We start from the raw sequence: 21645 nt of genomic DNA on the forward strand, positions 1-21645 counted from the left end.
TTACTAAATAACCAAGAGATCACTGAAGAAATCAAAGAGGAAATCAAAAAATACCTAGAGACAAATGGCAATGAAAACACAACGATCCAAAACCTATGGGATGCAGCAAAAGCAGTTCTAAGAGGGAAGTTTATAGCAATACAAGCCTACTTCAAGAAACAACAAACATCTCAAATTAACAATCTAACTGTACACCTAAAGGAGCTAGAGAAATAAGAACAAACAAAACCCAAAGTTAGTAGAAGGAAAGAAATCATAAAGATCAGGGCAGAAATAAATGAAATAGAAACAAAGAAAACAATTGCAAAGATCAATAAAACTAAAACTGGTTCTTTGAGAAGATAAACAAAATTGATAAACCATTAGCCAGACTCATCCAGAAAAAGAGGGAGAGGACTCAAATCAATAAAATTAGAAATGAAAAAGGAGTAGTTACAACAGACACTGCAGAAATACAAAGCATCCTAAGAGATTACTACAAGCAACTCTATGCCAATAAAATGGACAACCTGGAAGAAATGGACAAATTCTTAGAAAGGTATAACCTTCCAAGACTGAACCCAGAAGAAATGGAAAATATGAACACCAATCACAAGTAATGAAATTGAAACTGTGATTAAAAATCTTCCAACAAACAAAAGCCCAGGACCAGATGGCTTCACAGGTGAATTCTATCAAACATTTAGAGAAGAGCTAACACCCATCCTTCTCAAAATCTTCCAAAAAATTGCAGAGGAAGAAACACTCCAAACTCATTCTATGAGGCCACCATCACCCTGATACCAAAGCCAGACAAAGATATTACAAAAAAAGAAAATTGCAGACCAATATCACTGATGAATATAGATGCAAAAATCCTCAACAAAATACTAGCAAACAGAATCCAGCAACACATTAAAAGGATCATACACCATGATCAAGTGGGATTTATCCCAGGGATGCAAGGATTCTTCAATATATGCAAATCAATCAATGTGATACACCATATTAACAAGTTGAAGAATAAAAACCATATGATCATCTCAATAGATGCAGAAAAAGCTTTTGACAAAATTCAACACCCATATATGATAAAAACTCTCCAGAAAGTGGGCATAGAGGGAACCTACCTCAACATAATAAAAGTTATATGTGACAAACCCACAGCAAACATCATTCTCAAAGATGAAAAACTGAAAGCATTTCCTCTAAGATCAGGAACAAGACAAGGATGTCCACTCTTATGACTATTATTCAACATAGTGTTGGAAGTCCTAGCCACAGCAATCAGAGAAGAAAAAGAAATAAAAGGAATACAAATTGGAAAAGAAGAAGTAAAACTGTCACTGTTTGCGGATGACATCCTAAAGATGCTGCCAGAAAACTACTAGAGCTAATCAATGAATTTGGTAAAGTTGCAGAATACAAAATTAATGCACAGAAATCTCTTGCATTCCTATACACTAGTGATGTAAAATATGAAAGAGAAATTAAGGAAACACTCCCATTTACCACTGCTACACAAAGAATAAAATACCTAGGAATAAACCTACCTAGGGAGACAAAAGACCTGTATGCAGAAAACTATAAGACACTGATGAAAGAAATTAAAGATGATACCAACAGATGGAGAGATATACCATGTTCTTGGATTGGAAGAATCAATATTGTGAAAATGACTATATTACCCAAAGCAATCTACAGATTCAATGCAATCTCTATCAAACTACCAATGGCATTTTTTACAGAACTAGAACAAAAAATCTTAAAATTGTTATGGAGATACAAAAGACCCCGAATAGCCAAAGCGGTCTTGAGGGAAAAAAACGGAGCTGGAGGAATTAGGCTCCTGGACTTCAGACTATACTACAGAGCTACAGTAATCAAGACAATATGGTACTGGCACAAAAACAGAAATATAGATCAATGGAACAGGATAGAAAGCCCAGAGATAAACCCATGCACATATGGTCAACTAATATACGATAAAGGAGGCAAGGATATACAATGGAGAAAAGACAGTCTCTTCAATAAGTGGTGCTGGGTAAACTGGACAGCTACATGTAAAAGAATGAAATTAGAACACTCCCTAACACCATACACAAAAATAAACTCAAAATGGATTAGAGACCTAAATGTAAGACCGGACACTATAAAACTCTTAGAAGAAAACATAGGAAGAACACACTTTGACATAAGCCACAGCAAGATCTTTTTTGATCCACCTCCTAGAGTAATGGAAATAAAAACAAAAATAAACAAATGGGACCTAATGAAACTTAGAAGTTTTTGCACAGCAAAGAAAACTACAAACAAGATGAAAAGACAACCCTCAGAATGGGAGAAAATATTTGCAAACGAATCAGTGGACAAAGGATTAATCTCCAAAATATATAAACAGCTCATGCAGCTCAATAGTAAGAAAACAAACAACCCAATCCAAAAATGGGCAGAAGACCGAAATAGACATTTCTCCAAAGAAGACATACAGATGGCCAAGAAGCACATGGAAAGCTGCTCAACATCACTAATTATTAGAGAAATGCAAATCAAAACTACAATGAGGTATCACCTCACACCAGTTAGAATGGGCATCATCAGAAAATCTACAAACAACAAATGCTGGAGAGGGTGTGGAGAAAAGGGAACCCTCTTGCACTGTTGGTGGGAATGTGAATTGATACAACCACTATGGAGAACAGTATGGAGGTTCCTTAAAAAACTAAAAATAGAATTACCATATGACCCAGCAATCCCATTACTGGGCATATACCTAGAGAAGATCATAATTCAAAAAGACACATGCACCCCAATGTTCATTGTAGCACTATTTACAATAGCCAGGACATGGAAGCAACCTAAATGCCCATCGATAGACGATGGATAAAGAAGATGTGGTACATATATACAATGGAATATTAGCCATAAAATGGAACGAAATTGGGTCATCTGTAGAGACGTGGATGGATCTAGAGACTGTCATACAGAGTGAAGTAAGTCAGAAAGAGAAAAACATATATTGTATATTAACGCATAGATGTGGAACCTAGAAAAATGGTACAGATTAACCGGTTTGCAGGGCAGAAATTGAGACACAGATATAGAGAACAAATGTATGGACACCAAGGGGTTAAAGTGGCATGGGGGGGGGTGGTGGTGGGATGAATTGGGCGATTGTGATTGACATGTATACACTGATGTGTATAAAATGGATAACTAATAAGAACCTGCAGTATAAAAAAATAAATAAAATAAAATTTAAAACTTCAAAAAAAAAAAAAAGAGTGTTGTGTGTTCTGTCTTTACCCCACGTGGAACCGTAAATTCAAGCAGGGAGCCCAGAACTAATTCAACAGAAGCGTCAACAAGTTTTGCAGTGGCAGCTAGAGCCTAGCTGTCCACATAGAGTGTTGTCCAGTCAGTTGAAGGCAAAAAGGAATTGACAGCCCTGGTGTAGACGCACACTGAGAAAGGCAGAGCAATAATCTGCTGCAGTGAAGCAGGTGATGTAGGGAACAACTGATGACAGCATAGTGTTTCAGTTAGGTACTAACGGAAAGGAAGGGATAATAATTGTATTGATGTCCCTGAGATCTTGAACAAATCAGTATCCTTGTCCATTTGGTTTCTTTACTGGCAGCACAGGAATGTTACAAGGGTTAGTGAAGGTTATGAAAAGGCCTTTGGATATGAAGCCCTGGACCATAGATTTGAGGCTTTCCTTTGCTCTAGCTTCTGGCTTTGGGGAAGTTTGGATAAGAGTTTGGTAGGACCTATCAGAACTTTAATAGATTCCATTCCAATTGTTTTTCCTATGTCAATTCCTATGGGAACTTTAGCCCATAGAACGTCAGGTAGTGTCAAGATCTTCATCTGGAGTATACACCAAATACAGTGGAGAAAGGGAGGTTTATATAGAGCAGACGCAACTTGACTATGAATAGGTGAGTCCGCTGAAACCAGAAATAGTCCCTCTTGTGTGCATTTAATATTTCAGTTCCATTTGCAAAGTTATCTCTCCATAATAAATTTGTAGGGATGGTATCACAGAGCAGGAAGGAATGTTCTTCAGTCAAAGACCCAAGGATTGTAGTTAAAGAAGAATCTGTGGGTTATTTGAAATACCTACCTGTGTGCTATGTTTACTCCAAAGAAGAGGCTGAGCAAAGATGGCAGGGGTTGGTGTAGAAAGATTAGTGTTGTTAGAAGATATTTTCTAGTTTATCCCAAAATCTCTTATAGTTTCATCTTTTTGTTTGTTGCATGATTGCATTATAGTCCAATCAACTTTTATTGGAAATGTTTCAGGTGTGGCTTTTAGGAGAGTTTGACCTATCTTATGGGCTTTTTTTTGACCCTGGGGTTTATTGTGGAAAGAGGGATCCTGTAGGTCCCTTTCTGCGTCAGTCCAATCTAGCTTTTGCCATCCAGGATTTAGCATCTGAGGTTCTGATCACAATGTTTACAAGTTGATATAGGTCAGGTAGCCCTGGGTCATATGTATCCAAAGAATTCCAAATTCTTCCATGAATATTTGCTGGTGTTGCTTGGGTTTACAGAAATCTTTCATTACAGCTCTTAATTCCCCCTGGGTCCAAGGTTTAAATTTTATGCTTGTCTGCATATCTAGCTTATGGGAGGGATGAATTCTTAGAGGCAACTGGCGTTTGAGGGTTTTAGAAGAGTTGTTGATAAAAGGTAGGAGGTCTGGACAAGAGAAATATGAAGGGGGATGGGCAGAAGGGAAGAGAGCAGGAGATAAGGGGGACGGGATGGGGGGACCTGGCTACAGGAAGGCAACTGGAAGACAAGGAGGCGGGGGACTTGCTATGGAAATGAGTCTAGATGGTTGTTTAAGTTTGCCAAATTGTTCATTAGCTTCGACCAAAGAATCTTCTAGTGAAGCAATTTTGAACAGAGTTTCATTTCAAGGTGTCTGCAAACCAGTAAAAAAAAAAATGCTGCCCATTGAGTCTGAGAAGTTTATTCTCTTTCTTTCGTAAGGCACCTCTCAAATGAACAATTTTGTTCAAGACCAGTGTTCCACACACTGGCCACTGAAGGCCCAGATCATCCTTGGGGAAGTTATGCCATTTGAAACACAGGTGCAAGAATTAGAACTGTCATGAGCCGACATATAAGAAGTAGGAGTTTTTCCAGAAGGAAGAGAGGAATTAGACTTAGCTGACCCCATAAGAGCTGGCAACAAACAGTCCATTGAAAGTGCTGCTGTGCACCGTGAGTCTTGAGCCCCCAGTGCGATGGTAACTGCCTCCAAATGTAGACCCAGCACGCTACACCTCCAGGCAGGTGTAGAACCAGAGAGGAAGCTCTCTGTGGATCAAAGCCAAACTCTGGGGACCAAAAAAAAAAAAAATTGAAACACAAGGATAGTCTTATCTAGGCTAAGCAACGTATGTCCAAAAGAATGCCAGGCAAGTGAGAACAATACTGGTCTGTGAGACCAGCTTAAACAAAAAGCTTAAAAGGTCTATGCCTGTGTTCTACTCTGTGATAAACAACACTTTTAGATGACATAACATAAAACAGAAGTAGAAAAGAGAGCAAAAAAAAAAAAAGGAATAACCTAACTCCACCAGAGATGCCAAACAAATGGGAACCAATAACAAAACCGGGATATCAAACTGAGACTCGATAACCAAAGAACTCAAAGCAAAGGGCAGAGTTCAGACCCAGTGCTGACTTACCATGTCAACGCCTATAAGTGTACTCGGTGGGTACTGCACCTGGTTGAAGGCTGGCGCCCATGATGACAGGCAGTACAGACAACATCTCAATGGAACCTTCAGGAACACTATGGAAATAAGGACCACCCAAGGAAAACAACCAGAAGTTATTTATTCAGAGCATGCTAAAGTAAGCCACCACTTGTGTTTGGCAGAGACTTAAAGGCAGGGGAGTAGGAAAGCTTTATAGTGAAAAAAAGGGAAGGTTTTCAGAAGTGCTCTGATTGGATCTTGGTGGCATGGAGAAGCTGGAAGCAGGCGCATTTTATGGTTTGTAGAACATATTTGGCTTCCTCTGACTGATCCTAAGTTGGAAGCAGGGGCAAAAATTGGAGAAGCTGGCAGTCACTGGCCGAGTCCTGACTGTTCTGGGCCGTTTGCTACAGAGCTTGTGGTTTGGCTTCCTGGACTGGCTGCTGCAGAGGTTGTGGATCGGGCGTCTGTCACCCTACATGGACTGCGCATTGTCTGTGTGTATGTTTAGTGTCTCACAGTGGAAGCTTGGCATTGTAGATATTTTTAAAACCTGGCTGATGGACCATGTTTTACATTTTAGCTATTGAACAATATAGTCATATAATAATATTTGGTCGTATAACATTTTATGCTTTCTAATATTGATACAATTTCAAATACATTCTTCCCCCCCCCCTTTTATCCTTACAGCAACCTTGTAATACTGGGGAGGTTAATTACCTAATGTCATTCATTGGATTTGGGCTAGAGTTAGGGGTCAGTCACAGTATAGCCTGATTTGCAATATAACACTCAAATTGTCTGGCAGAGATATCATCTATAATGGCTTTAAAATAAATATTTTGGGCTCTATGGGATAAAGGGTCTGTTCCAATTGCTTCTAAATTCATTACTTAAAGTTAGGATAAATCCTTGAAGGGTCACAGCTCCCTTCAAATCCCTACAAGGCTGTCATGTGGAAGAAGGATTAAGTTTATTCCTACGGCTCCAGACGGCAGAACTCACACCAGTGAGTGGAAGAGAGGCAGATTTCAATTTACAACGTGAAATATCTTTCTAATAATGAGACACTTGCCCCCCAAAGAAGAGGTCACCTTGTGAAAGGGCCAGTTCCTCACCTCTCTTAGTGTTTGAGTAGGACTCCATGATCCTACTCCTCTAGAAAGTGCTTGCACTGGCCAGGCCAGCTAATCTCAAAGGACATCATAAACTTCAAGTTTATGAAATTTTTTTAAATTATAAAAAGAGGCATAGACATTTTAAATACAGCAATTTAACATCATTCAAATTGTGAATGAAATTATCATGCTATGTTTCTCAAAAACAATCAGTTCTATTTTAAACTTTACCCCCAGACTCTTCTTTGAATCAGTATTTTTGTCCTCTTGCCCATATATTTTCAAAAACATTTTTTAAAAAGAAAAAAAATTAAATTCTAATAAAAGTACTAATAGGAAGTCATCTAATTCAATCATCCATCTGCATTGTTTTCTGATTGTGCGCTTATAACTTTATACCAAATGTATTGCGCTCATTGTTTTTGATGTTTTAATAAATTGTAGTAATTCAGTAAGGTTAAAAAAAGAGAGAAACCCTTCCCATTGAATGGTAAATGCTAGGATTTTAATCTGTAATCTTAATTCTTTGAACATGTTCTTTTTCCTTCTCTGTGGCTTCTTTTTTAATGTTCCCTCAGGTTGAACTCAATTATATTCTTTTCTAGTTTACAAATAACTTGAAGCCGAAAGAAAAGAGTCCTCCTGACTTGTGACATATTCTGCAAGGACTTCCGAGGGATCCTCTTCTCAACCCACCCTTTTACCTGCCTCTTCGACTGTTTCAATTGACTCCCCTAATTTTTTCCTGAAGGGTTTCTCCTTTTGCTTTGGGGCTGTGGTTTCTCTCCTGAAAAACAATACAGAATCCTGGGGATTCTGCTAAATCTAAGAAATCACTGCAGAGGTAAAGTAGACAAGAAGTTGGGGCAGAAGTTGTGCCCTCTGCACAAAGCCAGAGAGCCTCTGCTCTGGGTCGTCTTTGACAACTTCCGGGACCAGACTTAAGGTGGTGTTCGAAATTGTTTTCTTTACCATATCTATTTATTTTTTATGACTGTACATATTTACATACGTACACGTATGGCGAGGGAGAGAGAAAGTGATGACGTGAGGCTCCTTGAGATTAGGAGGTGATAAGAAAGTAAAGCAGGTGGCTGGGAAGGGAGAAGGGAGAATTCTGTTAGAGAAGGGAGAATTGAGAGTTAACCGTCGTTCAGACGAGCAGGAGGTCTCTGCAGGTAGCAGTCTGGAAATGCGAACTCGTGCACCCTCTTTTGGGGACAGGCTCTGTTGCTTTCTATTTCTTCGCTTGCAGCCACGTGCCTATTTATTTGAAACTGACTGAATTTCCTCTCAATGGCTGGTCAGGTCGATTCTTCAAGACTAGTGGATATTTCTTTTTAATGTCTCCAATGCAATTTTTTCTTTTTCTGTCTTTCTTTTTTTTTTTTTTTTTTTTCTTTTTTTTTTTGAGGTTGACGGGGAAGAGATGGTTGAAATTCTGGCTGGGTAAGTGGGGGATTCTCAGAAATGAGAAAGGGGGAAGGAAACGGACTTAGAAGCCGGCAAGCAAAGCAGCAGCCCCCGGCCCCCCCATCCTCCGCAACCCCTACCTCCGCCCCGTGACCTTCCGTGGAGACCCCAGGAGGCTGCATCAATATTTGATCAGCCTTTCGCCAGCGCGTTGCCAGCACTCGTCGGCAGGGCTTGTCAGGCATCGCCTGCGCTGCGCTGCGCTGCAGCCGGCGCCGGGGCCCGCAAGGGGCTCTGGAAGGACCGGCTCTTCGCTCGCCCCCTCCCCTGGGGCGCGGCGCCCACCATGCGGGGCTGCACGCTGCTCTGCGCGCTGCTCTGCGCGCTGCCCTGCGCGCTGCCCTGGCTTCTGCCGCCGGCAGCACCCGGGCTCCCCGCGCAACCCTTAGCGCGGCGCCGCGACCCCCGCGACCCCGCCAGGGGCGCTGAGTTCGATCGCATCTACAACGGGGTGGTGAGCCTCAGCACCGAGAACATCTACTCCTTCAACTACACTAGCCAGCCCGGCCAGGTAAGACACTCGCTCCCTTCGCTCCCAGGAACTTGCCAGATCTCAGAGCCCCGTCGCTGCTCTGGGTCCCTGGGGAATCGACCTCGGGAGACCACAGGGACCAGGGGACCCTCGTTCCCTTTCTCCTTCAAAGCAATCACTGCCTTGCCCAAGCTGCCGCATCCTCTGCTACCGGCCTCGGGGACACCTTCGCCTCCTCTCGCGCCTTCCCGGCCTGGTCTCTCGCATTTCTGGGCTTTGCAGGGGCGCTGGTTCCCTGCACCGTCTGCGGGTCCTGGCCCCCTGCTGGGCCCTTCTCTAGGGAGGTCACGATTTCTAAGGCTGAGGAGGGAAAGGACCACACCTCTGTTCCTAATCCCCTGCGGGGCAGGAACCTCACCTCTTTTGGATGATTCTGCCAGACTTCTATTTCATAGCACATGGGGAGGGAGAGCTGCTCAGAATCTAAAATGGGAATGTGTGAGAACGGACCAAGCTGCAGAACCTCTGTGTGTTCAAGAGTCACTGCCTGCGTTTCTGTACCGTTGTCACACGTTTGTGCTTCAGAGAAGCCAGAAGACCCGGCCAAAGATATTGGAACTGCAGCCATCAGCCGATTTATCCAGGTTTTGATTTTATACAAGGATGGATAATTGAGTGAAAGTTCTAGACCTATTTCTGACAAAAATTGAGGTGAGACAAGGGAAGGAAAGGACTGTTCCAGCAACTACCCCTTTGACACATATACTCTGATTGTATAATGTAAGAAAACGCATACAGTTAGCTTTTCCCCTCTAATAGGAGGCACAGAGAAAAGAGAAAACTCCCCAGTGTACCTGCCTCTAGATCTTCTTCCCATGAACGTATGTGAATGAATGTGTATATATATGTATACATATGTATGAATGTATATGTATCCCTTACTATGCCAGCATTCCCTACTCACTGGGGAAATTCCAGAACCAGATGATTGGGATACCATGATATGCCTCCCTAACTCTCACTTAGGATCAAAACTCAGAAACTTGGTAGCTTGGGGTAGTATTTAGCCAAGAGGGACCAGTGTGCCCATCACCACTCCCAGACATTTCCCAAGTGTGTGTACTGAGCAAGTGCACCATCTCCAGTCTGGCACCAGATCCTAAGCTTGGTCTACACCATGGACCATGTCACCATATTCTTACCCTGTCCTGTCCCTCGCTGACCTTTAGGTTGTACTCCTGAAGTAAGCAGAGTGGCTGTGTGCAGAGCCATTCCACTGTAGACAAGTGGGGGGGGGCAGTTTTTACTCCCCACATTCCTTGTAACCCACCTTTTCCAGTTCTGTGTGCTGTATGGACCAGCTGACATTGCACTTGAAGTGTGTTCCCAGCCCTGTTATTGTCTCAGAATAAATAAATGTCTGAAAAACCCCATGATCTCTGGGGTGTACTGCCAGTTTCCCCCTAAATCATTGGTAAGGAAACTCAAATGATGTGTGCAAAGTAAGACCCTACATCAGGCTTTAGTATTTCTTACACTGCTGCTTAGAGATAGAGTGACTGCTTTTTTTACTGTTCTTTGGACCTTTTTGGCTACAGTATTCAGTGAGTTCCTCTACCTCAGCACACGTTGCACTGTTTGCAGTTGGGGACACCTACTTGACTTTCCCAGAAAACCGTGAGATATTGAGGATGGGGGCAGAGTTATGTCCACTCTATACCCTAGTACCTAGCACAGTGCTTGGCACATAACAGGTTTACTAATGTTTTTGAAAAAAATGAATAAGTAGTTGAAAAAAGATTTAAGGAGTCTTTAAGCTAAAACTAAATAAAATATACTTTTTAGTAGGTTGAATGTGAGGTCATTTCAGATAAAAACAAAGTTTTTAAAAATTGTTCTGAGATTATGCTCTTTCCATTTTGCCTGTATGTATGTTAAAATGCCCTTTATTTTATGAAACAATGGTGATAGTTTTTAAAATATCTTTGCATAATACAATAAAAAGCTGACAGTCCCTAAATTTTACTAGTCTGAGAAATAGAGTTGGAAACCTTAGGACTAGCAGAAAACTCAAGTGTTTTAATTATTTTAATGCCAGTATGCAATAATATGAACCAGATGTCCTCAAATCTTATAGCCTTCTGAAACTTCTCTTTAATGTGCAAATAAGACAGTGGAATCCTCAATCAATTTACTTTGGAAAATTGCCCTTCTCTCCCTCCAGTCCTGTATTCCAGTTGCTTTCTCCAGAAATGGAATTGTTCTGACCTACCCATCCAAACCATTATTCTGTTTCTCTTGATGGCCTCCTCTCTTCTTGGTCCCTTTTGCCTCATGTTGGAGACCAGCGCCCCCTCCTTCTAATACCATGAACACAATCCTGTTGGATATAGCAGAATTTTACTGAAGGTTTGGAGTAACATAAGGGAATTGCAGAAAAGCACGGAGTAGGTGATAGACTAAACCAGAAATCTAAGCGACACTGTCATAACAATTTACCAGCTATTCCTCCACCAGGAGAAATATCAGGATGGTGGCACTATTTTTCAGGCCCTGGCTTGTCACCATCTTCTTGGCCACCCCTCACCCCAAATGCTGGCCTCTCAGTCTCTAAATTTTTGTTATTCTCTCACATCAAGCAGTTTTGCCTCCATGACCAACCCCAAACTCACTAAAGAACTCTGCTAAATAAAGAGCTATGAGCCCAAGAGCAGAACCTTCTTCCTTTAACCTGAGCAAAGTCTTGGTCAGGGCTCTCTCCCCTGCACACGTCATTTCCCATCTACCTGTCTTCAGTGCAACTAAGAATTTGGTTTAGACACAGGTGTATTCTTAATTGGAAAACTGAAAAATATTGAATGAAATACATATAACAGTGTTTATATTGGCACTAATGGACATGTAGCACATTAAATCATTAAATTCACACTACAGAGCATTATAAAAGGAAGACTTTCCTGAACTATTTTTCAAATGCTTCCCATTTCTTTTCCAATGAACATAAATTTTATTTCCTAATTTTCGTGTAGCATCTAGCTCTCCAGAGAGCAGCTCTCCAGAAATCTTGACTTCACACAAGTTTTTCTCAATTTAATTAGGTACATTTTATTTAAAGATTTTTATTTTTGAAAAGACTAATCATCATTCAAATTACACTGGATGTTTCATAAAATTACACTGGATGTTTCATAAAGACACTGTCTGCAAATACTGATTATAATGCTGTAAGCAAAGGAAGAAAAATTAAAACAATGTGGATAAGTGCATTTTTTTAAAAAAAAAAGGAAAAAACAGAATTCGGTTTAGAAAAAAAAAAGACTAATTTTTTTCGTTTTAATCTTTTTTCCTTTTCTCTTCAAGCCATTGGTATGTTTGCCTTTCTTTTTCCTTCAGCTTGGAGGAGAAAGTCTATTCTAAGTTTAGGCTTTGGTGCAGAGAGGAAACTGCCGTGGGAGACTTTGTTCCTAACCTCCCCTGTCAGCCACTGCATCTTCCATACCAAGCGCTGTCTTGGAGAACTGTTTAGCCAAATGTGTCATGCTAATTAGCTAAGCTAGCGCCTAGAAAAGTCTCACATGCCTTCCAGGCTGAGAGTAATGTAAATATGAAGTTGCCGTTAAAAGAAAAATCACTGAAGGAATGGAGTGACTGGTTTAAGGAAGGATAATGAAAATAACGATTGAAGGTACAGGTCAGGCAAGATCGTGGTTCATTTCAGTCCCTGGAGGGGCAGTGTCTGGAGACTCCTTTCAAGGGGCATAGGGTTTCATTGTGTCAAGGGCTGGGACCAAACTAGAAGGAAATCACCTTGTTGAGAAAATTGTCAGGGATGGGTTTGACTGGGACAGAGGGCATAAAAGCAGGTTTATTGGGAAATGAGAATACTCTTGTAGAGACAGGTGGCGACAATAATAAGATGTTTAGATTTGAGCTAGATGGTGATAAGAAGCCCTTAAATAAAAATCTAACCATGACCCAGAAAGAGGTCTTCTCGAGGCTTTCAGTAACAGAGTTCATTGTTTGCCATAGATTTTTGAATTTGAAATGTTTCTCTGGACTTATTTCTTTCATTTTGTTTATTAAACTGAGGCATTTATCTTTTAATGACATATAGTTTTCTATACCTAAGGAACAAATCTTGGCTTTATTAATACCAACCAGTATCTAGAACCAGTTATACCAGCCTGTCAGATCCAGACTGAAAAAGCCTATCCAGTTCTCATGAACAGGACATGCCAGGGGTAACTTCTAGCTGTATACATTACTACTTAGAAGAATTAAAAATGTTGATGCAATAGCCTCAGTTCTCTCCATCTCGTATGTACTCTCCCCCTGTTCTTTACAATCTGAGGCAGAGAAACCTCCTCTGCTGTCCTCCCACATCTCCTTACTGAACTGGACTGGTGCTTGTTTGGGAAGAATCATCTCATTAGCACATTACCTGGGTGGTTGGTTACTGTCTCAGTCAGTTCGGGCTGTTAGAGTACCATATACTGGGTGCCTTAGAAAACAAACATTGATTTCTCACAGTTCTGGAGGCTGGGAAGTTCAAGATCAAAGTGTCAGCAGACTTGTATCTGGTGAGAGCTGGCATCCGGGCTTGTAAACAGCACTTACAGATGTGTCCTCATGTGGCCCAGAGAGCAGAGAGAGAAGCCAGCTCTCTCATGTCTCTTCTTATAAGGGTACTAATCTCATCACGAGAGCTCCAACCTCATGATCTAATTAACTTCCAAAGGCCCTACCTCCAAATACTATCACCCTGGGGATTAGGCTTCAACACATGAATTTGGGGATGGGGGGGACACAAACATTCAGTCTGTAGAGTCACCTCTCACATTTTCCTGCGTGGCTCTGAAAAAAGAGTATCGACATGTCATAAGGGTATTTAGAGGCTGACATTACTCCAGTTATGAGTCTGATTTTATGGAGGGCCCATCTTCTGCCTGCCTTGACCCGATAATCATATGTTAAACTGTACAATGGACCTCTACCTTTGCTACTTGTGCTGAACTTGTTTTTCAATTCCTTTTTGTTTCTTGCTGAGTGCCATGTCTATAAGCTTGCTGTAGTGTTGGGTTTGGTTTTTCAGTTGTTATTTTGTTTTGTGTAGATTTTACTGCTGTGATGGTCCCTTCTGACAGGGTGTTTTAGGTTCTTATACAGTTCATCGAGATTTTCAGCCTTTCTGCCTTTCCCGATTTGGTTTCAATGTGTTACCTGATGTATCTCCTATGTCATTCCTCACTGTTAGCTTGAATCTTAAAGACCAAGGGACTTGAAGATACCGTGAAACCTCTTTGCTGCTAGAAGTGCCAGCATGTCTTTCCTCATTTCAAATAGAAGTAACCACACCCTGTTGACATTATTACACGTTGCCATGCAGCACCCCAGAGTATGTTAGCCAGCTCTTCCTGCATTGTTTAATGCTGGAACTGACTGAAGTTCATGTCAACACACCAAGATGGTGTGTTAATGATTTAAAGGCACATCTAATGAGCTATTGGAATTGGGGCCTCACCATCCTTTCTGCTTATTTGCTAAGAAAGATATCAAATATATCATGGGCTGCCAGACAATATAATCATAGTCTTTTCTATTTTGCTAAAAAAACAAAAAAATTATAAACATTGATTTTTTTTTTCTTTTCTTGGACATTTTGAAAATGGAAACTTTGAGGTTTTCCAGTACATTAGTTGGCTATGCAAACCAAAACAAAACGTAAGGACCTGTATTTTGCTTAAAACCTAAGGTCAGCAATAAGAATAACATTGTATTCTATTAAGTCCTCAGCCTAAGATCCTTCGGTTTTTATATACAATAATGTTTCTAAGAATGTGTGTAAAAATTAGATAGGAGAAGCAGTTGATTTACATGTTAAAAGACAGTGCTCCATTCCTGAAAAGCAAAGCTGAATGTTATATAGCAAATTTAAATTATATAGTAAATGTTATTAATAAAATTAATTAAAATTAATTTGCTGTAATAATTAATTACCTCAGATTCTTATTCCCCTCATCCCCTCAATTTATTTGAAGTGACAGTAATAGCCAAAGAAATTGATTTTACTACTGGGAAGAAGTTATATGCAGATGTTAATTTTGCTTCAAGATTCAACAGGAGATTTTTCAGTGAGTTTAACAAGAAGAGTAAAGCTGGCTTGAAGTTGTCTTATATTGAAAAATGTGTCCAGAGAAAGTTGAATATAAGTTTTCTTTCCTGATAAGAAAGCTGTAGGAATCCACTTCCCTGTCACAGCTCCCAAGAAGTGGGAAATTTTCTCTCTATTTGGACCACTGAAAAGGTTTTGAGGAGCTAGTTTTCAATCCATAATTTTAAGGAACTTTATTTTGAACCCAGCCTTCTAAAGCTGATCCCAAGGATGGCCAGGGGCGTCACTATGTAATTATGAAAGTATTGGTTATTTAAAAGTGAAGATCACCTATGTTTTGGTTAGACTCTTAAGTGTTTGAATAAAATACTTAATTTCCAAAAATGGTGGCAAAATTAAAGTTTATCTAACATCATCAAGTAACATGTTGTCCTGAGTAAAAACATCCTTTGGCTACCTGGGAACTTACACTTGATACTGTGGACATTTAAAAGTGTAGATAAAAGTTCACCTCTCCCTCTGCCTAAGCTTGGCTGCAAAAGATTTACGACTTTGTTTGCTTCCTCACTGTCCCCTATATGTACATATTTTTAACAAAACTTTATTCTTCAAAGCAGTTTTAGGTTTACAGAAAAATTAAGCAGAAAGTGCAGAGAGTTCCCATATATCCTCTCCCCACCCTCCCCCATTCACACACAGTTTCCCCTATTATTAATATCTGCATTAGCGTGGTACACTAATGATGAACAAATATTGGTGTTATATTGATACTGTATTGGCCTTTATTATTTACTAAAGTCCACAGTTTACATTAGGTTCACTATTAGTGTTGTACAGTTCTATGGGTTTTGAGAAATGCATAGTGTCAAATATCCATCATTATGGTGAATTGTATAGAATAATTTCACTTCCATAAAAATCCCCTGTGCTCTACCTATTCATCCCTTCTTCCTTTCTTTCAAACCCTAGCAACCACTGATTTTTTTTTTTTACTCTCCTTATAGTTTTGTCTTTTCCAGAATGTCATATCGTTGAAATCATACAGCATGTAGCCTTTTCAGACTTGCCTCTTTCACTTAGCAATATGCTTTCAAGGTTCCTCCATATCTTTTCATGGCTTGATAGCTTATGTCTTTTTAGTACTAAATAATATTACATTGTCTGGATATGCCATAGTTTGTTTATCCATTCACCTATGAAGGACATCATGGTTGCTTCCAATTTTTGCCAATTATGAATAAAGTTGCCGAAAACATTTGGGTGCAGATTTCTGTGTGGACATAAGTTTTCTTCTCATTTGGGTATATACCAAGGAGCTTAATTCCTAGATCATATGGTAAAAGTATGTTTAGTTTTATAAGAAACTGTCAAACTTGTCTTCCACAATGACTGTACCATTTTGCACTCTCACCAGCAATGAATGAGAGTTCCTGTTGTTCCATATCCTCATCTGCATCTGGTGTTGTCAGTGCTTTAGATTTTAGCCATTCTGATAGGTGTAGAATGATATCTTATTGTTTTAATTTGCAGTTTCCTAATGGCATATACAGCTGAGTATCTTTTCATATGCTCATTTGCCATCTGTATATCTTCTTTGGTGAGGCATCTTTGCAGATCTTTTGCCCATTTTTAAATTGGATTGTTTGTTTCCTCGTCATTGAATTTTAAGTGCTCTTTGTAGATTTTGGATACCAGTCCTTTATCAGAAACAAGTTTTGCAAATATTTTCTCCTTGTCTATGGGCTTGTCTTCTCATTCTCTTAATAGCATTTTTCATAGAGCAGACATTTTTTAATTTAATGAAGTACCACTTATCAATTTTTCCCCATGGATCATGCCTTTGGTGTTGTATCTAAAAGTTTGCCATAAAATCTAAGGTCACCTAGATTTTCTCCTTATATTATCTTCTGGAAGTTTTATAGTTTTGAATTTCACGTTTAGATTTATGATTCATTTGGGGTTAGTCTTTGTGAAAAGTGTAAGGTCTCTGTCTAGAATTTTTGTTTGGTTTTTGTTTTTGTTTTGCATATGATATCCAGCTGTTCCAGCACCATTTGTTGAAAAGGCCACCCTATATTTTTAGTATTATAGTACTGCGTATGTGTGTATACATTTATAGCCTATCTTGGGCTAAAGAGTTTGAAGCAACTCTTTATTTGGGGCTCATTGTTCTTACCATTGTTCCCAACCTTCCCCTCTGTTACCACCATCTCCGATCTCTACCATTCTCTTGTTGCTTCTTTTTTCTATGTATCTTATGTCTCTCTGCTTCTTCCATCCCTTTTGTCTTTCCAGTCTTCTCTGGACACTGTCAGTCCATCAAGGTTCTTCCTCTTCTCTGGTCGTTTGAAGCTTTGCTACTGGCAAAATATTTTTCTTCTTCATCTCAGGAGATATGTTTTGTTCCCTCCTTCCTGATTCAGAGCCGGCCTCCCAATTTTTAAGGTTTTGCTATAGAATGTTAATAATACCAACAGTGGAGGATGAAGAGCTTACATTATTCGGGCAATCAGTATACATGTGTTTTGACTTCACGTACCATTGTTTCCTTTCTTCACGTCAACAAGATTTTCTTTGTCAAGTCTGCTTAGCTACAGAAGTGTGTCATTGGGCTTGCATTTGCGATGTTTTTTCTATTTTTTCTATCAATAAAAGAAACACAAAATATCCCTCAAAACCATAAGAAAGAGGTAATTGTATTTTAAACTTAAGAGCTGAAAGGAGCTTTTAAATTACCCAATCTCCTCTCCCTTAAAAGGAGAGAAAACTGAGCTGGTAAAATAAATTACTTGTCCAAATTATATAACTAGTTTGAAGCAAAGCCAGGAACATAACTCAGGTTCCTGAGGACATTTCCTCAGGATATTTCTACTAAACCTCCCACAAGAGCACATCTGTTATGCTTATCAACAACAATAAAAATGTTTAAATACCATGGTCATAATTCCACAGTCAGGTTGCTTGATCATACAGTTTAAGAGCTTTATGTCTGACCCCCTTACAGTTACTGAAAGTTGAAACAAGAGGATTTTCACTTCTGTTTTTCCTCCATGGATCGTCCAGGCATCCATTTGCCTGTGTTAAGTCAGGCAAGCAGAGTTGACACTAAGGAAAACGGTGAATGTGACAGATTTCCTTCAGTGTTTCACAGAGCCACAGGCACCCACCACCCTGTGGACCAGTCTTCATCTCTTTTGTGCTTTATTGTCATTAATGCTGGGTTCCTTCTTTGCGGCAGACATAGGGCAGCTTGGAGACCTAAGCAGTTAACCTATATGTTCCTCTAGGGCAGTATTAATCCTGAGAACTGGTATTTCCGGATCCCCACTAAATAGCTATGAAGATAAGCCATAGCAAACAGGAATGACTGACTCTTTCTGTCCCTTTAGATCTAACTGCCCTTTTGTGGACGAAGCGACTCACAACTATTTTAATTTGTCTAACTGGGGGCGTATGTTTTGCTCCCCCAAACTTAGCATGTAAATGCTCACAGTTTTATTTTATCCTCTCTAATACTTGCAAAAAAGGAATCCTGTATTCGTCCCCACTCTCTCCCTGCACCGTCTTCACCAGAGTGGAGGAATTATAGGTTTCTAGGAGAAGGACAATGTTTATCTGGGTAATAAAGGGATAAAAAGCAGGGGATAAGGAAACAGGCAAACAGAGTGAAGTCTGGGTGTGCAGAGATGGTTTGGGGAGATCTGTGGACAGTAAGGCTCAAGTTAGCTGTGGGCTATGAGTGAAGTAGACAGAGAAGGAAAGAGGGTGTGGGGTCGGGCAAGGTTATTGGCTGCAGGCAACAGAAATCAACTGGCTAACATAAGCAGAAAAAGAATTTACTAGAAGGATATTGGACAGCACCCAACTTGAGTTCCTAAGCTCACACTATGGGGACCAAGAGAGAATACACTGCAAGAAATTATAACAAGAGTCACACAGCAGGAATGTTGTGGCCAGGATGCTCACCTAGGCACTACCACCTCCTCTGCCATTAGACATGGTCACCCCTGGGCCCTGTTGTCATGGTCCCTACTGATGTCACCATTGACAGCGAGTGTTAAACTCTTCCTTCATCTTTGTATCATTTAATCACCGTTGAAAGTACCAAGTGGGAGCATCCAACTCTCCGAGCGTGGGTCCTGTACCTGGCCCCTATGGCGTCTACAGGCAGCCTTGCCTCCCACAAAACTCACACAGTGGGGTGGAGGGGAGGAAGTTGCTCTAAAACATGCAAGGCATTTGGATGCTGGGCAGCCCCCAAATCAACCCCACCAAAAGTTTTCATGGGGTGTTCTCTAGCTAGGACATTTGTTGAAAGACAGCTACATGGACCCAGACATAAGTGATCAGGGACCAAAGGGAGCAAATCTGGGCTACTGCAGGCTATCTTTGCCCACTTAAAGAGGAACATCTTACCTGAGCACCAGAGAAGAATTCAAGTCATATATATCATCTCGGCCACAGTGTTTACTCCATGATTAGAAATAGTTGTGTCTCTGAAATATGGCCTTCCCTGAGGCCGCTTCTGCTAGTCTCAGGAAATTTTCTTTGAAGATTTTGAAGGGGATGATGTTTGCAGATGATTGGCTTTGTCTTGTTTAGAAAGCAGTTTTCTTTAGGTAATACTTATATCCTGCCAATACTTATTTAAAGTTATAAATGGCACCAGTCTGGCAATGAATACCACTACAGAAATAAACAGCTGATAAACATCAGATCATAACTCTGACAATCATCGCAGTTTTGTAGTGCTTTTCCATCTTTAGAGCATTAATTAAGTAGGCCTCAGAATAGCTCTAGAAGAAACATGCCTGCAGTGCAATCACTCAGCATATAAATCAAATCCAGGGAGTAGATCCTTGTGTTCTACCTCAAACCATAAAATAAATTATTTTTACCTCTTTGTAATTTTTTCTCCCTCCCAAGAGAAGGAATATAAGCAGGAAATAGAGAGAAAAAGACAGGAAAGATAAAGAGGAAAAAGGAGTCACACACAGAGATGAGCAGACTCAGATACCTAAGAGGTTGGTGAACCAACAGAGGCCCCTGGCTCTCTCCCAGGAGCCAAGGCTGGAGATGCCTCAAGCCACGGAGGGCAGTGGGACAGAGGAGCTAATGCAAAGTCTGTGAGAGGCCTGGAGAGACAGAAGATGGTCAGCTCTTGGGGTGAGAGGCAAGTGGCCACCCTCAGTCTACGAGGCCATGGGTAGGGAATAGGTTGGGGGAGAGCTTTCTTGTGGTGCTTTTTGGCCTCCCTCGGTTTGGCCCAGGTGTACTGTTGCCTGCCCTGCCTCGTCATCATCAGGAGGGAGGAAACAAGCAGCACCCACCCAGGGCGGGCTGGCTCGCGGGATAATGTCTGTGGAGGCTGGCGTGGAGAAGGGTAACCACTGTGCCTGTTGACCTGCTGACCCTGAGCAGTCCCTGCTTTCCCACAGGCCCCTTCACAGGGCAGATGCCGGCAGGTTAGGAAGGGAGCAGGAATAGTGGGGGGCGAGGGGCGGGAAGGTAGAAGTAAAATTAGATGGGGGGGAAGACTGGACCCCTGGAGGGGGGTGAAAAGGGGCATGGTCAACTCAGAGGCTCTCCACCCTTCCAGTCCCTCCTTCTTCACTGAACTCCCCTCACATTTAGCTCCTCCCCTCTGGAGTTCACGCTACGACCCCAGGTAGCTGATAGCCCAGGGAATCAGAGCTCATGGGAGAAGATAACAACAGGTCTACAGAGGGAAGTTACGTGAGAAATGTCAAACTGAATGACCTTTACCAGATGTAGCAGAGTTAATGAACAGGAAGAATAAGACTTCATGATAAGCAAAGTGACTATCCTGGAAGAGATGTGGATAGGAGGACGTTGTTCAAATGAAACAGGTTACAGCTATAAAGATGAAAGATGAAGCAACCGGGAAATCCCAGATTTAAAAAATAATACTGTTTACATAAAGACCTCAGCAATGGGTTGGACGTTCGAATGAATAACGGATTAGAGAACGGGAAGATCGTGTTGAGGATCTACCTAAAGAGATGTAGGATATAAAGAGAAAAATTAAGAGATTGGGAGGGTGGACCCAATTATGACATCAACATAATAGGGGTCCCACAGGAAGAAAACAAATGGAGAGAAAGGAATATCTGTAGAAATAATGCTGAAGAATTAAGAACAGCCATTTGCCTGACATCCTGGGGTGTTTTTTAGGACTTGTTGAAAGCTACAACCTTAGCTGGACTACCTCCGCTCAGATGAAAACAGAAACTGTATGTACTAAGTGTCAAATACATGCTTGACTCCAAATAATGTCACAGATAAAATCCTCAAAGAGAGACAAAACAAATACATGGAACAATTAGCAAATATTACAAAACAGGAAAATATGATATAACTGAGCACTAAATTGGGTAGTACAGTCCTTAAGTTTTATGATATTAAATGGCCAGATTAGGGAGAGTTAGGGTCTTCAGGACATACCTGATTTGACCTCAGTTCTTGTGAAAAAAATATCACAGCATTTCCCAAAGTGTGTTCTATAGAACATTTGTTCTGTCGGATAGTCTTGGTGTGGCATGTGAAAGGCATTCCAAGTGTAGTGGAATTTGGCCATGTTTTAACTGCCCAGTATCTGAACCCCATTCCTATATGTTTTGGGGAAATTCCTCATTTCATGAGTCTCTGCTGGAGATAGAGCTCCTTCCACTAGGGAAGCAGAACAGCAGCCATCTGCTGTCTTGAATACACCCCTCCCAACCCCACCAAGCTCAGGCTCGGGTCTGT

The 21645-nt window shown here is 40.8% G+C and overlaps 2 protein-coding genes across 10 annotated transcripts in view; one reads left to right on the top strand and one right to left on the bottom strand.

Annotated features, from left to right (window-relative positions):
• SPICE1 (spindle and centriole associated protein 1) overlaps positions 1-21645 on the bottom strand; it is a 176532-nt gene that overhangs the window by 80592 nt on the left and 74295 nt on the right. The window lies entirely within an intron of this gene.
• SIDT1 (SID1 transmembrane family member 1) overlaps positions 4458-21645 on the top strand; it is an 88851-nt gene continuing 71663 nt past the window's right edge. For 4 of the 5 annotated variants that reach the window (XM_082394677.1, XM_082394678.1, XM_082394679.1 and 1 more), the window contains exon 1: positions 4458-8804. In XM_082394677.1, coding sequence (XP_082250803.1) covers positions 8580-8804 — 225 coding nt within the window. In that variant the 5' untranslated portion in view covers positions 4458-8579. The remainder of the gene's footprint in view (positions 8805-21645) is intronic. The other variant, XM_082394681.1, reaches the window with a different exon arrangement.

The sequence above is a fragment of the Balaenoptera borealis genome (assembly GCF_965194805.1).
Source record: "Balaenoptera borealis genome assembly, chromosome: 5".
Lineage (NCBI taxonomy): Eukaryota > Metazoa > Chordata > Mammalia > Artiodactyla > Balaenopteridae > Balaenoptera > Balaenoptera borealis.